Raw genomic sequence first — 14,302 nt, forward strand, 5'->3', positions numbered from 1 at the left:
AAAGAGTGTTCAAACCAAATGTTTCAATTTCAATGTTTCAGTGTTTCAATGCCAAAGAGTGTTCAAACTACTCTACAATTGCGCTCATTTCACATGCCAGCAAGGTTATACTCAAAATCCTACGAGCTAGGCTTCAGCAGCATGTGAACCGAGAACTACCGGAATTACAAGCTGGGTTTCGAAGAGGCAGAGGAACTAGAGATCAAATCACCAACATTCGCTGGATCCTGGAGAAAGCAAGAGAATTCCAGAAAAACATCTATTTCTGCTTCATTGACTACGCTAAAGCCTTTGATTGTGTGGATCACAACTGTGGCAAATTCTTAAAGAGATGGGGGTACCAGACCACCTTACCTGTCTGCTGAGAAACCTGTACGAGGGTCAAGAAGGAACAGTAAGAACCAGACATGGAACAACCGATTGGTTCCAAATTGGGAAAGGAGTACGACAAGGCTGCATATTGCGGCCCTGCTTATTTAACTTCTATGCAGAGTACATCATGAGAAACGCCGGGTTGGATGAATCACAGGTAGGAATTAAGACTGCTGGGAGAATTATCAACAACCTCAGATACGCAGACGATACCACCCTAATGGCAGAAAGCGAAGAGGATCTAAAGAGCTTCTTGTTGAGGGTGAAAGTGGAGAGTGCAAAAGCTGGTTTGAAACTCAACATTAAAAAAACATGGCATCTGGCCCCATCACTTCCTGGCATATGGAAGGGGAAGAAATGGAAGCAGTGACAGATTTTATTTTCTTGGGCTCCAAGATCACCGCAGACGGTGACTGTAGCCATGAAATTAAAAGACGCTTGCTCCTTGGGAGGAAAGCTATGGGAAACCTGGACAGCATAGTAAGAAGCAGAGACATCACCTTGCCGACAAAGGTATAATCAAAGCTATGGTTTTCCCAGTAGTAACGTATGGCTGTGAGAGCTGGACTATAAGGAAGGCTGAGCGCTGAAGAATCGATGCTTTCGAACTGTGGTGCTGGAGAAGACTCTTACGAGTCCCCTGGACTGCAAGGAGGTCAAATCAGTCCATCCTAAAGGAAATCAACCCTGACTGCTCATTGGAAGACAGATGCTGACGCTGAAGCTCAAATATTTTAGTTACCTAATGTGAAGAGGAGACTCCCTGGAAAAGACCCTGATGCTGGGAAAGACTGAGGGCAAAAGGAGAAGGGGACGGCAGAGGATGAGATGGCTAGATAGCATCACTGATGCAATGAATATGAACTTGAGCACGCTCTGGGAGAGAGCGGAGGACAGGAAGGCCTGGCGTGCTATGGTCCATAGGGTCACGAAGTGTCGGACATGACTGAAGGACTGAACAACAACAACAATGCCCAGCCTTTTTATATTGGCACCCACAACGCACTCTCAAAAATCCAAATGTACCAATAAGCCCAAAAACATGACAGTGTGGATTTTCAGAGTCCGGGAGAGTACCATGGGTACAGTTCTGTTAATCATGATGTACTAGATGCCAAGTTATGTCTCTGCCATGTTTTCAATTGCCTTGCCCAAATCATTGATCCTTTTCTTAACCTAATTTCAAAACCAAATATTTTTACAGTCATTTTCACACTCTTTGAAACAGCAACTGCTGTTCAGTTGCAGTAGCAGGGAGAGAGAAGTTCCCACAGTTCTGCTTGTTGCTGAAGTTCTCCAAGTGCTAAGAGGAATGTTGAGAGCAGGTTGTCTAATTTGTTCTCTCATGGTGATCCATGGGATTTGGAGCCTTTTCACATATTACATAAGGACAGATATGGAAATTAAACTGAATATGCACTCAACAAAGAGCTGCAATGAATTCACACTCGCAAATTTGCAAATATGTATTTGTTGCCTTCATCATTTTTCAGTTTTTAAATCTACACCTGAAATGTTATATGTGAATGGTCCAGTGGCATGGTTTACAATTCCACTTAAAATTCAAAAAGCTAATTTTATTATATTTTGCAAACACTGGATATATGTAGGAGACACCTCATCTATAATTCTCTACAAGCGCAATATAAGATAAATATCTGTGGTGATTTATTCTAGCTTGTTGTGCTGCAGTTACTGAACTGGTCCTGAATGATACCAATGCTCATCAAGTAGTTCAGGTAAGACGTCTTTGAACCTGTTTAGTGCTACATTTGTTCATCTTTACCTATTTAGTTTTGTCATGTGCTCTTACTTGGTTGTGGATGCAAAACATTTATTTGCATACATCTTGATTGATATTGTTGTGCTCATGTTTAGAGTGTGTGTAGGTACAGAAATATTTTGCTAAAGGCTACATTGTGCAGATTTGAAAAAAAGTACAGGATAAGCTTTTTATTTAACTTTCAAAGAGACAATGCCTCCTGCTCCATAGGAAGTTTGAGGAGATGTTGTAAAGACTCTGAGTAAAAGGAAGAAGGATGAACAGGAGGAAGGGAAGATCTGGCTTGATAAGAGCCAAGTTGAGAATGGAAGAAGATTGAGAAGACAATATAACCAGGATAAAGTTTGATCCTGACCATATTACCAGCATCGAATATGCAGAGAATGAAGGGTGTTTTGTGGGAGGAATACGAACAGGAAGAGACAGTGAGCAAAACTGATGAGATAAAAACAATAGAGATTAGACAAAATACACCCATAGTGGGGATATTCTTGGTGCCCCTCTCAAACCCAGTATTGGTAACAGTCATATATAGAATACTACAAGGCACAAGACCATTAAGGAGTAGGTGGGTCAGGCCCTGTCTGTCTTTGCTGCAGGCCCTGTTGCAAAATGCATAATGTCTGTCTCCACTGATTGGTTTTCAGGCTTCATTTCAATAGATTAGAAGGTTCCTTCACATGAACTTGAGTTAAAAATTGTCATTAATTTCTTAATGCAATATTGTTTAACATTTGACAGTTCTTTGAATCTATATTCTTTAATGTGTGCTTTCTCAGGAAAATGGAGTCTATACAATAGCAAAGCTGATTTTACCTAATAAACAAAGAAATGTAGCAAAGCCTAATTTATTACAGGTAATCTTTTTTCTTTATTTACATGCTCTTTCAGTACAGCTACAGCACTTGAAAGAGAAGACATGATGGTTTACTGTATATTTCTTTACTATAAAGTAGCCTTTACAGTTTTGTATTGTCATTTTTAAAAAGCAGTAGGATAATCCAGGAGAATAAAATATTAAGTTAATGTGCATTATTTGAAAACAGATACAAACTACCCCACACTTTAAAAAATTCCATATGGCACATATGTGTAATAGGGAATAATATAGAATGCACAGTTCAACAGGATTCTTCTGGCTGATATGTAAGATATTGTCCCATAAAATTCTCAACCAAGGTAACAAATCCTTTGGGAATGAATTTTGAGAAAGATTTGCATGCTGAGGCTTTTTAAAGCATTTGGAATTTGAGGGCACTAAAAGGTTAGATGCACTAAACTGAAACTGAGATTGATGTCCTAACTTCTAGCATTAAAATATCTTTCTTCCATTACTTTGAAAAGACATCAGGCCACTTGCCTTGGCTACAAGCAGTGTCTTATTTAGTATGCTACTAGCATAGACTATTTAGACAAAAGAAACCAAATGTGATTAGTAATGCTTCTCTGTGGCATTATCTTTAATGTATGCATTTTCCTCACTCCAGTGTTATGCCTTCAGAGCCCTGAGATTTCTCTTCAGTATGGAAAGGAACAGACATCTCTTCAAAAGGTATGCAAATGAAATATTAGGAAAGATTATTCTCTAAAAATGTTCACTTGAGTTACAACAAAAAACCCGCAGGTTAATACTTGGCATTAGGCTTACGTCTTAGTTATATTCACTGACTTCTAGCTGGAAGAATAGAAAATGAGATGGAGTGACAAATGATGGCACTGTCATCCACAGATGTTTCTGCAAGGAAACTGTAACTACATTTTAGGACCAATTTAAATGCCCAGCTGCCACATGGAAATCTCTAGAGACATTTCTAACACCTCCACACTGGGGCTGTAACATCTTTTTTGTTTCTTCATTTATATATTTCAATGGATTTGTGCCCCAGACTTTGCCAAATGTCACCAAAGCAGCTAAAAACTGATTTACAATAGAATGAAGCACAGTTCCAAAGCTATGATGACTGGGGAATGCTGGGAGTTGTAGGACTTTTTTCTGTCTAAACATGCATAGGATTATGCCCTTAGTCATGGTATTGGATGAATTCACCACTCTATGGCCTTTAGAGTGGAGGGCCTGTGCAACATTGATCTGAACAGAGACATCATTACAAGGGAGGAGTTAACAGTGCATTGGAACTAGATTGCACCTCCTGTGCTATGGCTGAACTATCGCTATTGACCAGGAAGCACAGATATGAGGAAGATGTATGCTTGTTCCAGGAGCTGATCAAACATTTTCATATATATCTTTTCTAATGCAATGTCAAGTTCACCTTCCATTTTAATCCAGAAAAAAAGCCCTGTGCCTCCATATCAAAAGTTCAGGAAACATTGCAGTAAAATAATACATTTTAAAAAAATCATATGGTTCTTATTTATTTATTTATTTATTTATTATTTATTTATTATTAAATTTATTAATTGCCCATCTGGCTGGTCACCCAGCCACTCTGGGCGATGTACAACATACAATAAAACAGTGTAAAACAATAAAATTCTACAATAAAAACATTTCCTAAAATACCCTAACCCACCCCAAATGCCTGCCTGAACAACCACGTTTTTAATGCACGACGGAAGCTCATTAAAGAGGGGGCATGATGGAGTTCCCTAGGGAGGGAGTTCCACAGAGTGGGGGCCACCACAGAAAAGGCCCTCTCCCTCGTCCCCACCAGTCTAGCTGTCCTGGCTGATGGGACAGAGAGAAGGCCATCCGAGGCTGATCTTGTTAAGCGGCCTGTCTGGTGCTGCTGGAGGTGCTCCTTAAGATAGGCTGGGCTGGAACCATATAGTGCTTTAAAGGTCAAAACCAACACTTTGAATTTGGCCCGGAAAACAACTGGTAACCAGTGCAACTCCTTCAGCACTGGAGTGATGTGATCTCGCCAGCGGCTGCCTTTAATCAGGCGAGCCGCCGCGTTCTGTACCAGCTGCAGTTTCCGAACCGTCTTCAAGGGTAACCCCACGTAGAGCGCATTACAGTAGTCTAAACGAGAGGAGACCAGGGCATGTACTACCGATGGGAGCAGATGGTCGGGAAGGAAGGGGTGCAGCCGCCGTATCAGATGGAGTTGATACAGCGCTGTCCGGCTCACAGCTGACACCTGAGCCTCCATGGACAGCTGGGAGTCCAAAATGACCCCCAGGCTGTGGACCTGGTCTTTCAAGGGTAGCCGTACCCCATTCAACACCAGGTCAACATCCCCCAGCCTCCTCTTGTCTCCCACCAAAAGTACCTCAGTCTTGTCAGGGTTCAGCTTCAGCTTATTCCTCCCCATCCAGCCACTCACCGTCTCCAGACATTTGGACAGGGATTCTATGGCCAACCTTGGTGAAGATTTGAACGAGAGGTAGAGCTGCGTGTCATCTGCATATTGATGACACTGCACCCCAAACCTCCTGATGATAGCCCCCAGCGGCTTCACATAGATGTTAAATAGCATCGGGGAGAGGATGGAACCCTGTGGCACCCCACAAGTAAGTGGCCACGGGTCCGAAACCTCCTCTCCCAGTGCTACCCTCTGGTACCTGCCGGAGAGGAAGGACCGGAACCACCGCAATACGGTGTCCCCAATGCCCAACCCCTCCAGGCGGTCCAGGAGGATACCGTGGTCAACGGTATCAAAAGCCGCTGAGAGGTCGAGGAGAACAAGGAAGGAGCATTCACCCCTATCCAGAGCCCTCCTCATATCATCTACCAAGGCGACCAAGGACATTTCTGTCCCATGCCCAGGCCTGAAGCCCGACTGAAATGGGTCTAGGTAATCAGTTTCTTCCAAATGTGCCTTCAACTGCACCGCCACCACCCGCTCAATCACCTTGCCCCAAAATGGCAGATTTGAGACTGAGCGAAAGTTGTTCAGAACTTGAGGATCCAAGGAGGGCTTCTTTAAGAGCGGTCTTATCACTGCCTCCTTGAGGGCTGATGGCATCACACCCTCCTCAAGGGAGGCGTTCACCACCGCCTTGATCCCCTCACCCAGTCTCTCTCTGCAGCCCATAATGAGCCAAGATGGGCAAGGATCAAGTAAGCAGGTGGTCGGCCGTACAGATGAAAGCACCTTGTCCACTTCATCAGGAGGAAGAAGCTGGAACCGATCCCACAAAACCGGTTTGCCACAGGCCGCCTCTTGCTCACTAACTGTATCCACAGCGTGCAGAGTAACACACCTAATCTGATCAATTTTATCTGCAAAGTGCCTTGCCAAGGCCTCACAGGAGGCCTTAGAATGCTCCAGTGGTTCCGGAGCCACAGGACCAACCAGGCTCCGGACCACTTGGAACAGCCTCCTGGGACAGCACTCTGCAGACGCGATGGAGGCAGCATAATATTCCTTTTTTGCTGCCTTCACCGCCACATGATAGGCTGAAGATACAGCTCTAGCCGTCTCACCTCCTGTTTCAGAGCTCGTAACCGCGGATTGAACCATGGTGCAGTCCGAGCCCTGTTCAGGGGGAGAGGGCGTTTCGGAGCCACCTGATCTAATGCCCCAGTGATTGCGGCATTCCAGCCACCCACCAGGGTCTCGACCGAGTGGCTGTTGGCGTGCCCCAGAGAATCCCCAAGCGCGTTCAGGAATCCATTTGGATCCATAAGACGCCTGGGGCGGACCATTTTAATGGGTCCTCCACCCCTGCAGAGGGGTTGTGGAACCGAGAAGTCCAACGTCACCAGATAGTGATCTGACCATGACAAGGGGGTGGTGGATATACCCCCGACTTCCAGTTATTTATTCATAATATTTTAGATGGTTGCAGGATAGAGACTCTTCATGTGACCAGGGTTATTCATATGTTGAGCAGCTTTTGAATATGACGGACCCTGTGTGGGGCTTTTAGCACATAGAAGTGCGTAGAAGAATCAACATATAGAGGCAACTTTCTTTATCTAGTTCCATTCAGATTCATAGAACTCTTTTAGGAAACAAGCACAAGTGAAATTAGAGATACCTATCTAAAATATTATTGTATTTACTTTTCCATCATTTCCAATGGTTTGAAACTGAACCCAAGGCCAACTTTCTGGTCAGGCCAAATGAATGGTACAACTACAGCAGGCTCTGATATTCATCTCTTTTGTCTCAAGGCATGCATCTGATCAAAGCCATGTTTGGACATACAAGATCTTCCTCAGCCATTTTATTTCTACTTGTAATTCCTATGCCTGGAAAATACCTTGTGAGGTTCAAAGGCTGGCAACTTTGAAATAGCTAGCTGAGCCAAATATATATATATACACCTGTCCTGGGTTTCTTGAGTTACTGGTACAGCTATAACACTTTAATATTACATTTATCCTGGGAGAATATAACTGCTGTCTTACAGTTCTTTTCAAGAGCTACAGGGGCTTTTTAAAATCTTTAAACAATTTTTGTTTGAAGAAAGGGGATCTGACCAGCTTTCCTTTTGCTAGAGAAGTCTGGTATTTTACCAAAAATGTATATAATCTCTTCTTAACACTATTTTTCCCTAAGAAACTGGTCATAATTAGGCATGAATTTTATTTAGCATTTCACGAGTATGCAAATTTACATTTTTGTAGACTGTTCCCTACAGACTTGTTTGAGAGCTTCATTGACATTGGACATTATGTTCGTGAGATCCGTGCTTATGAAGAGCTGGTATTGAAGCTAAATGCATTACTTGTAAGTAGTAAATGTTTGATAACTTGCTTGTTGAGACTAAAACAGTGACTGGATTTGGACAATCAGTGGAGGAAAAGAAACTACCATGACTTCTTTTCCCCGCCCTGCATGTGCTGCTCACGCCCCTACCATTTCCCTAGTTACCCTCACCATGGCACGGGTTGCTGTGTCATCTGAACATGGCGAGGTGCGTGGTGGGGGTGGCTTCCAAATCACCCCGTAACCCCTACAACAAGCCATGGGTTGCAGGTTGGTTTGGAAGCCACCCCCACCACACACCGCTCTGGGTTTGGACAACACGGCAACCCGCACTGCAGTGAGAGTAATCAGGAAAATGGCGGGCACACAAGTGACCTGCAAAGGGTGGAGAAAAGAAGCCACCATAGCTTCTTTTCCCTGTTGATAGGCTGAACCTGGCCAGTGTCTGCTAAAATCTTTCAGCATAACCTGGCTTCAAGAAAGATCTTGCAAAGTTTTTTTGGAGTGGAGGGGAATACTTGGCCTTAGGCAGTTCTTCAGGAGAAGGGGAAAGCAGGCTATAGGACAATTAATAATAAACAAAAATCACACTTTTTTCCATGTGCTCTTCCTATCTGAACTTAACACAGGAATGGAACAGTCACAAAAAGGTTCTTGGCTGATTTGAAAAACTGAGAAGGGAAATAAGAGAGAAGGTATCTCTTGTGTGTTTTTAGTGACTGAGCTGTCAGGACTTAAGTCAGAACTGTAGTCTTATTAGCAAAGCATTACATCAATCAAAATAAGGTGTTTAACTTATTTCTAGGAGGATGAAGTTAAGCAAATTGCTGAAAATATTGAAAACATTAATCAGAACAAAGCACCTACGAAATACATAGGCAATTATGCAATATTGGACCATCTTGGAAGTGGAGCTTTTGGAAGTGTTTACAAGGTAAATTTGCTTTTGATGTGTATTTGATATTTTCTTGCATTTATATTCATTTCATCATATATGAAATATATTCATCATATGTTATTGCCAGTTGATTTTCTACCTATAACAGTGAGTCATGTGTTGGCTTGAATTAACAATTAGTCCCTGTTAATTAGTATTTCCTGATGTTGTTTTTAATAAGTAACAGTTCTTGAGAAAGCTGGTATAACAAAGTGGCTAATAGCATGAGGTCAGAAGTCGCCATGTCAAATCTCACCTCAGGCCTGCACTCGCTACATGCTGCTGTTCCATAGTACCCATCCTTTTCCCCAAATGTGCAGGGTTGTTGTAAGAATTACTGAGATAATGCATGCCAAGCACTCTAAATACCTTGCAGTGCACGATATAAATACTAAATGGTATTCTTTCAGCCACAATGTGACGTACCTGGATCGACCTTAGGGATTCCCAATTTCTGCACAGATCTATTATGATCTTTCAAATACCCATGTGTCTCATGTAACTGTATTTTTATTGCACCAGGGTGGCTCAAATGCTTTCACACTGATTATTAGATACTGAAAAAAATGAATTTCTTAGAATAGACACAGTGCAGTTAGTACTGGTGAACTAACAGTGCTTACTTCCATTCTGCTACTGTCTGTTGTTCATATTTACATTTTTCTCCTCCCGCCGCCCCCTGGTCAAAGGTTAGAAAACACAGTGGCCAAAACCTTCTAGCAATGAAAGAAATCAATTTACACAATCCAGCATTTGGAAAGGATAAAAAAGACAGAGACAGCAGTGTGAAGAACATTGTCTCAGAGTTAACCATAATTAAGGAACAGGTGAGTGAAAGAACACACTAGAAATAAGTTTCAGCAAAATCAGTGGGCTTTTCTTCCAAATGAATGTATTCAGGATTTTGGATGCCAGTCAAAAAGCAGCTTCCATGCACTGATGATGCTTTGTTTTTGTTTTTTTAAATCCATTCACAGCTGTAAATGTCAAACCTGGTCGAGGCCCCAGTTGAACTGAATGAACATTAGCAGTTTAGCAACTGGGCTAACCAAGAGAAAGTTGGAATCAATGGCATTTACACACATAGTTACATGCTTAAGTATAATTGATTTTAAAGGATTTTAAACGTATCTAAACTTAGAATCTACTGTTTTCTTATAGATGTAAGGGCTCGTACATGGTGCTCCCTGTATGTAATGGCTTCCCCATTCATTTCTATGGAGGGAGTGGGAAGGATGCCTTCATGGTGAGGACCCCACCATTGAGGAGAATAGGGAAATCAAGTCTCATAAGGATTAGAGCTGAACTAGGTTGAATGCATATAAAGATTCACTGGGGGAAATTTGTTAAATCAAATGCTTAAATGTGATCATATGCAAGACTGGACCGTTTCTGGCCAGCACAATAATCTTAATAATCTGACATGAGGAGTCAAGAAGTAACAAATCTGACATAGAAAATGAATTTGCTATAACACTTTCTGCAGTCTGAAATTCAATCAGAACAAGGCACTCTAGCCTGCAGGTAACATGACTCTCTTAATGTATCTGTGGGAATACAATTGCTTACATGTATTTCCCAGTTGAGATGGTTTATTTGTTTGGAGTCTTAAGAGTTGTAGCCCAAAGGAACCACAGAACTGAAGAAGTTGTTTTATCATGTATGCAGTAACTTAAAGGGGAGAAAATACAATACTGCAACATTTGGAAGCAGTCACATTTGTACCAGGGTAACAATAGGGTTGGTATTACCTCTGTTGTTCTTCAGGCTCCTATTACTTTGGTATAAATACTTTGCAGTTTGATTCCATTTTGCAGTTATTGACTCTCCCCACACTACCTAGCTGCAAATAGCAGCTTCAGGGGGCAGTTCTCAGCAGGAAAGTAGCACAGGAAAAAAATGATAAAACGTCCTTCTGCACCAGGGTCCTGATCTAGGTAGGAGCTTCCCACAGGTGCTTTTTGGGGTGGCAGGTGGGGGTAAAGAAATGGATTAAGAAAATCTGAGCACAGGGTTCCAGCTTGTTTTTAAAGCAACATCTAGTTTGACCCCTAAAGAACACAGAAGTGGCACAACCAAACAGTAAGCTAAGAATCATGATCTATCTAATCTATCTCCACCTATCCATTTACTTGGATTCTCATAGATTTTATGTGTTTAGGAACACATTATAAGGCCTGATTGCTCATGTTCTTTTTCCTGTGTAAAGATTCATAGTAATGTACAAAAAAGCATATATAATGTACTGTGAGAGTGCCTCTGTATGTGTGTGGTGTGGTGGTGGTGGTGATGATGGCATACATCAGGGCCAATATAAATTTGTGTGGCCATTTTCATGTTGCCCTGTGCTCTTTCATTTCTCTGTATTAAAAATTGCCTTATTTTTATATTAAAAAACCTTGAGAAGTAGAGCTTATATTAGAAAAATCAAATGAAGATGAAACAGGGAGGAGAAAGCTTATTAAAGGAGAACTTAGTAATGGGATGTAGTTGGGTGTTAATAAGCAATACAGAGAAGACAAGGGTTTGGTGGTCTTCTCTTCCTTGTTCTTTTCGCAATACCTTTAATTAACTAGTGATGCTAGCACGATGCCAAATGTGCTCGTGTTCACAACATGCCATAATCGCCACTTAGAGAAACATTCTGAAAACATTATAAAAATGGATGTTCCATCTACCCTTAACTATATACATTTTTTATTGTAGCTTTATCATCCTAATGTTGTACGATATCACAGAACCTTCTTAGAAAGTAAGTATAAACTTACAGGGCTACATTCCACAAGTTATAATAAAATTTTTAACAAGAGAATTATAAAAAGAAGATATAAGCCTTTTCTGTCATCAAGAAGCTTGTATTCCAGCTAGGGCCATAAGGTAAATTGACTGAGTACTAGGCTGCAGTCCTATACCCATTTAATGCCCAGCGTGGTGATCTAGGCCAGCCTGGTGATCTCAGTGGACCTTACTTCATACCAGGTTTGCACTTTAGTCAAGATTCAGAGGAAAAGAGAATGGGATAATCTTTTCATTGGCGGCTAGAAGCCTAAGTATATAGGTGGGATTATGTCAGTTCTGATATTTTGGCCACCTAATGCGAAGAGAAAACTCCCTGGAAAAGACCCTGATGCTGGGAAAGATTGAAGACAAAAGGAGAAGGGGACAGCAGAGGAGATAGCATCACCGATGCAATGAATATGGACTTGAGCACACTCCAGGAGAGAGAGCAGGACAGGAAGGCCTGGCATGCTATGGTCCATGGGGTCACGAAGAGTCGGACACAACTGAACGACTGAACAATAACGTCAGTTCTGAAAATGAGAGATTTATATTTCTTAGATGCTCACATTCCTGGAGTCTTTAGAGGTTATTGAGGATTTGGGCCTTGGTGGATAGGCTGCAAATAAATAAATGAAAGCAAATAAGTATCCAGCATAGGCAGTGTTTTCCTGCCTATGTGTTTTCCTTCCCCAGTGTTGGGAGCTTCAGATAGATGTCAGATTCTGATGATGTACCAATCGGCCCACAGCCCAGTACACACTCTGAACTCATGTAGCTCTTAAGTTAGAGCTCTGATTTGTTGTCGTGGATAACTTTATTACCAAAGTTGAAGCCAGCTCAGGATCCTTTGGCCTTGTTAACCACCATGGATTGGTTGCATTAGATTCATTGTTTTGGACAGATGGTTCAGTTTTAGGGGATTTTGAGGGACATCATTGTAATAGCTTAATCCAGCCTTCCCCAAACCTGGGCCCTTCAGATGTTTGGGACTACGATTACCAGCATTCTTGGCCATACCGACTGGGGCTCATGGGAATGGGAGATCACCAGGCTGGGCAAGGCTGGTTTAATTCTTTCCTTCTGAGGGCATATATCCCTGTGCTGCTATGTTCATGTCAGAGGAGTCACAGACCAATTAGTCTTCCCTTAGGAATCATTTATAAGAGTGGATTCCAACATTCTCAGGAGTTATACCAGGATAATGTTCCCTGGCCAGCCTCTGGTCACAGAAATGGAATATTGTGTTGCTACTACTATTTCATTTTGTTGTGTATAGATGACAGGCTGTACATAGTCATGGAGCTCATAGAAGGGGCGCCACTGGGAGAACATTTTCATTCGTTGAAGGAAAAACAACAACAGTTTACTGAAGATAGAATATGGAATATATTCATTCAAGTAAGAACCTTCATTACTTTCCTTTGTATAGTGTCTGATTCTGGAATAGTGATTCACTTATCCTTATCCAGCAGGGATCTGTTGTCTTATACTTTTGTAAAGCCCCATGGACATCTATGGCACTATATAAACACTACTAGCACTATTACTGCTACTGTTGCTGCTGCTGCTACTACTAGTAGTAGTAGCAGCAGCAGCAGTGCTGAAGATTAGATCAGAACTAAATGTCACTGGTCCAAACATTTTACTAAGGATCTTTCTAGATAATGGAATGTGGCAAAGGTAATTTTATGTTAGTCTTTTCTCACTGGTTCCTCTCCTGAGAAGTGAAATTGGCAAACATTTCTGCATAGCAGTGCCACTCACCTCCAGTGCTATAGTACACATCTGGCTTTATCTTTTTAAAGAAATGCAAAGCAACATAGCAGTCCACTAGAAGCATGGTTAACTTCTCTGCAGCAAGCCACCTCTGTCCCAGTCTGCATCGTAGATGCAATGCTATGAGGGTATTTGCAGAACAAATAATGTGAGTGGGACACCTTGATGCACTGTGCTAATGAGCTTTATGGAGGATGCAAAACATTTTGTCTTGTCCAGGACTCTTCTGTTATGTTTTTTGTGATCCAAAGTTTCCTTGCAGTATACCCATAAAACACTTCCCTCCAGTACCAGGTTTTAAGCTACCATTTAATTATTGCTGATGTATATGACTTTGCACTTGCGCTAATACTTTTATTTATTGTAAAGCTGTGTTTAGCTCTTCGGTATTTGCACAAAGAGAAGAGGATTGTCCATCGAGACCTCACTCCAAACAATATCATGCTGGGAGATAAGGACAGAGTAACTATCAGTAAGTTCTAATTTTGTAACAGTAGCAGGTTGCATTAGAAAGACGTTTCTTGTCAAAGTGAAGTCTATTAAATTAGTTTGGAATAAATTAAAACCCTGAACCATTTCTAATTCATATTCACAAATGAAACCTTTTCTTTCCAGATAATACTATAGTATTCGTGTGTGTTGTGTGTATATGGAAATTAGTACGTTTTCTGCAGAGTTATAAATATGTTATTTAAATTCTTCTGCTATTTATAACTTGTTCATCGTTTTCATGGTTTGATTTGTTCTGTTTTACACACTTGTGGTACACTTCTAGTCCAGGTGTTTCCTATTTTTTTCCTGTGAAGGGAAACTTTCTGCATCAGCACGTGGATTTGCCACAGTGCATTTTTATTTGTCATGCTTGTATGCTGTCCTTCCTTTGAAAACCTCAGAGTGGCAATAACTCACAATCCAGTAATCACCTGCATGATCTCGGGTCTACATACATACACTTTATTTAAATGTTACACCCAGACATCAGTGTTTGGTTTTGGGATGGGAGAGGCGCACCCGCTAACCATATTTGGG

At 41.6% G+C, this 14,302-nt stretch overlaps 1 protein-coding gene across 2 annotated transcripts in view; it reads left to right on the plus strand.

The window, feature by feature from the left end:
- NEK10 (NIMA related kinase 10) overlaps nucleotides 1-14,302 on the plus strand; it is a 135,376-nt gene that overhangs the window by 30,089 nt on the left and 90,985 nt on the right. For both annotated transcript variants that reach the window (XM_084858297.1, XM_084858298.1), the window contains exons 14-22: nucleotides 2,050-2,111; nucleotides 2,935-3,012; nucleotides 3,643-3,707; nucleotides 7,698-7,800; nucleotides 8,585-8,713; nucleotides 9,406-9,543; nucleotides 11,423-11,468; nucleotides 12,774-12,895; nucleotides 13,643-13,745. In XM_084858297.1, coding sequence (XP_084714423.1) covers nucleotides 2,050-2,111; nucleotides 2,935-3,012; nucleotides 3,643-3,707; nucleotides 7,698-7,800; nucleotides 8,585-8,713; nucleotides 9,406-9,543; nucleotides 11,423-11,468; nucleotides 12,774-12,895; nucleotides 13,643-13,745 — 846 coding nt within the window. The remainder of the gene's footprint in view (nucleotides 1-2,049; nucleotides 2,112-2,934; nucleotides 3,013-3,642; nucleotides 3,708-7,697; nucleotides 7,801-8,584; nucleotides 8,714-9,405; nucleotides 9,544-11,422; nucleotides 11,469-12,773; nucleotides 12,896-13,642; nucleotides 13,746-14,302) is intronic.

This window comes from Heloderma suspectum, chromosome 5 (genome assembly GCF_057233095.1).
Source record: "Heloderma suspectum isolate Gila_16-S chromosome 5, 16-S_ref, whole genome shotgun sequence".
In the NCBI taxonomy this organism is placed as follows: domain Eukaryota; kingdom Metazoa; phylum Chordata; class Lepidosauria; order Squamata; family Helodermatidae; genus Heloderma; species Heloderma suspectum.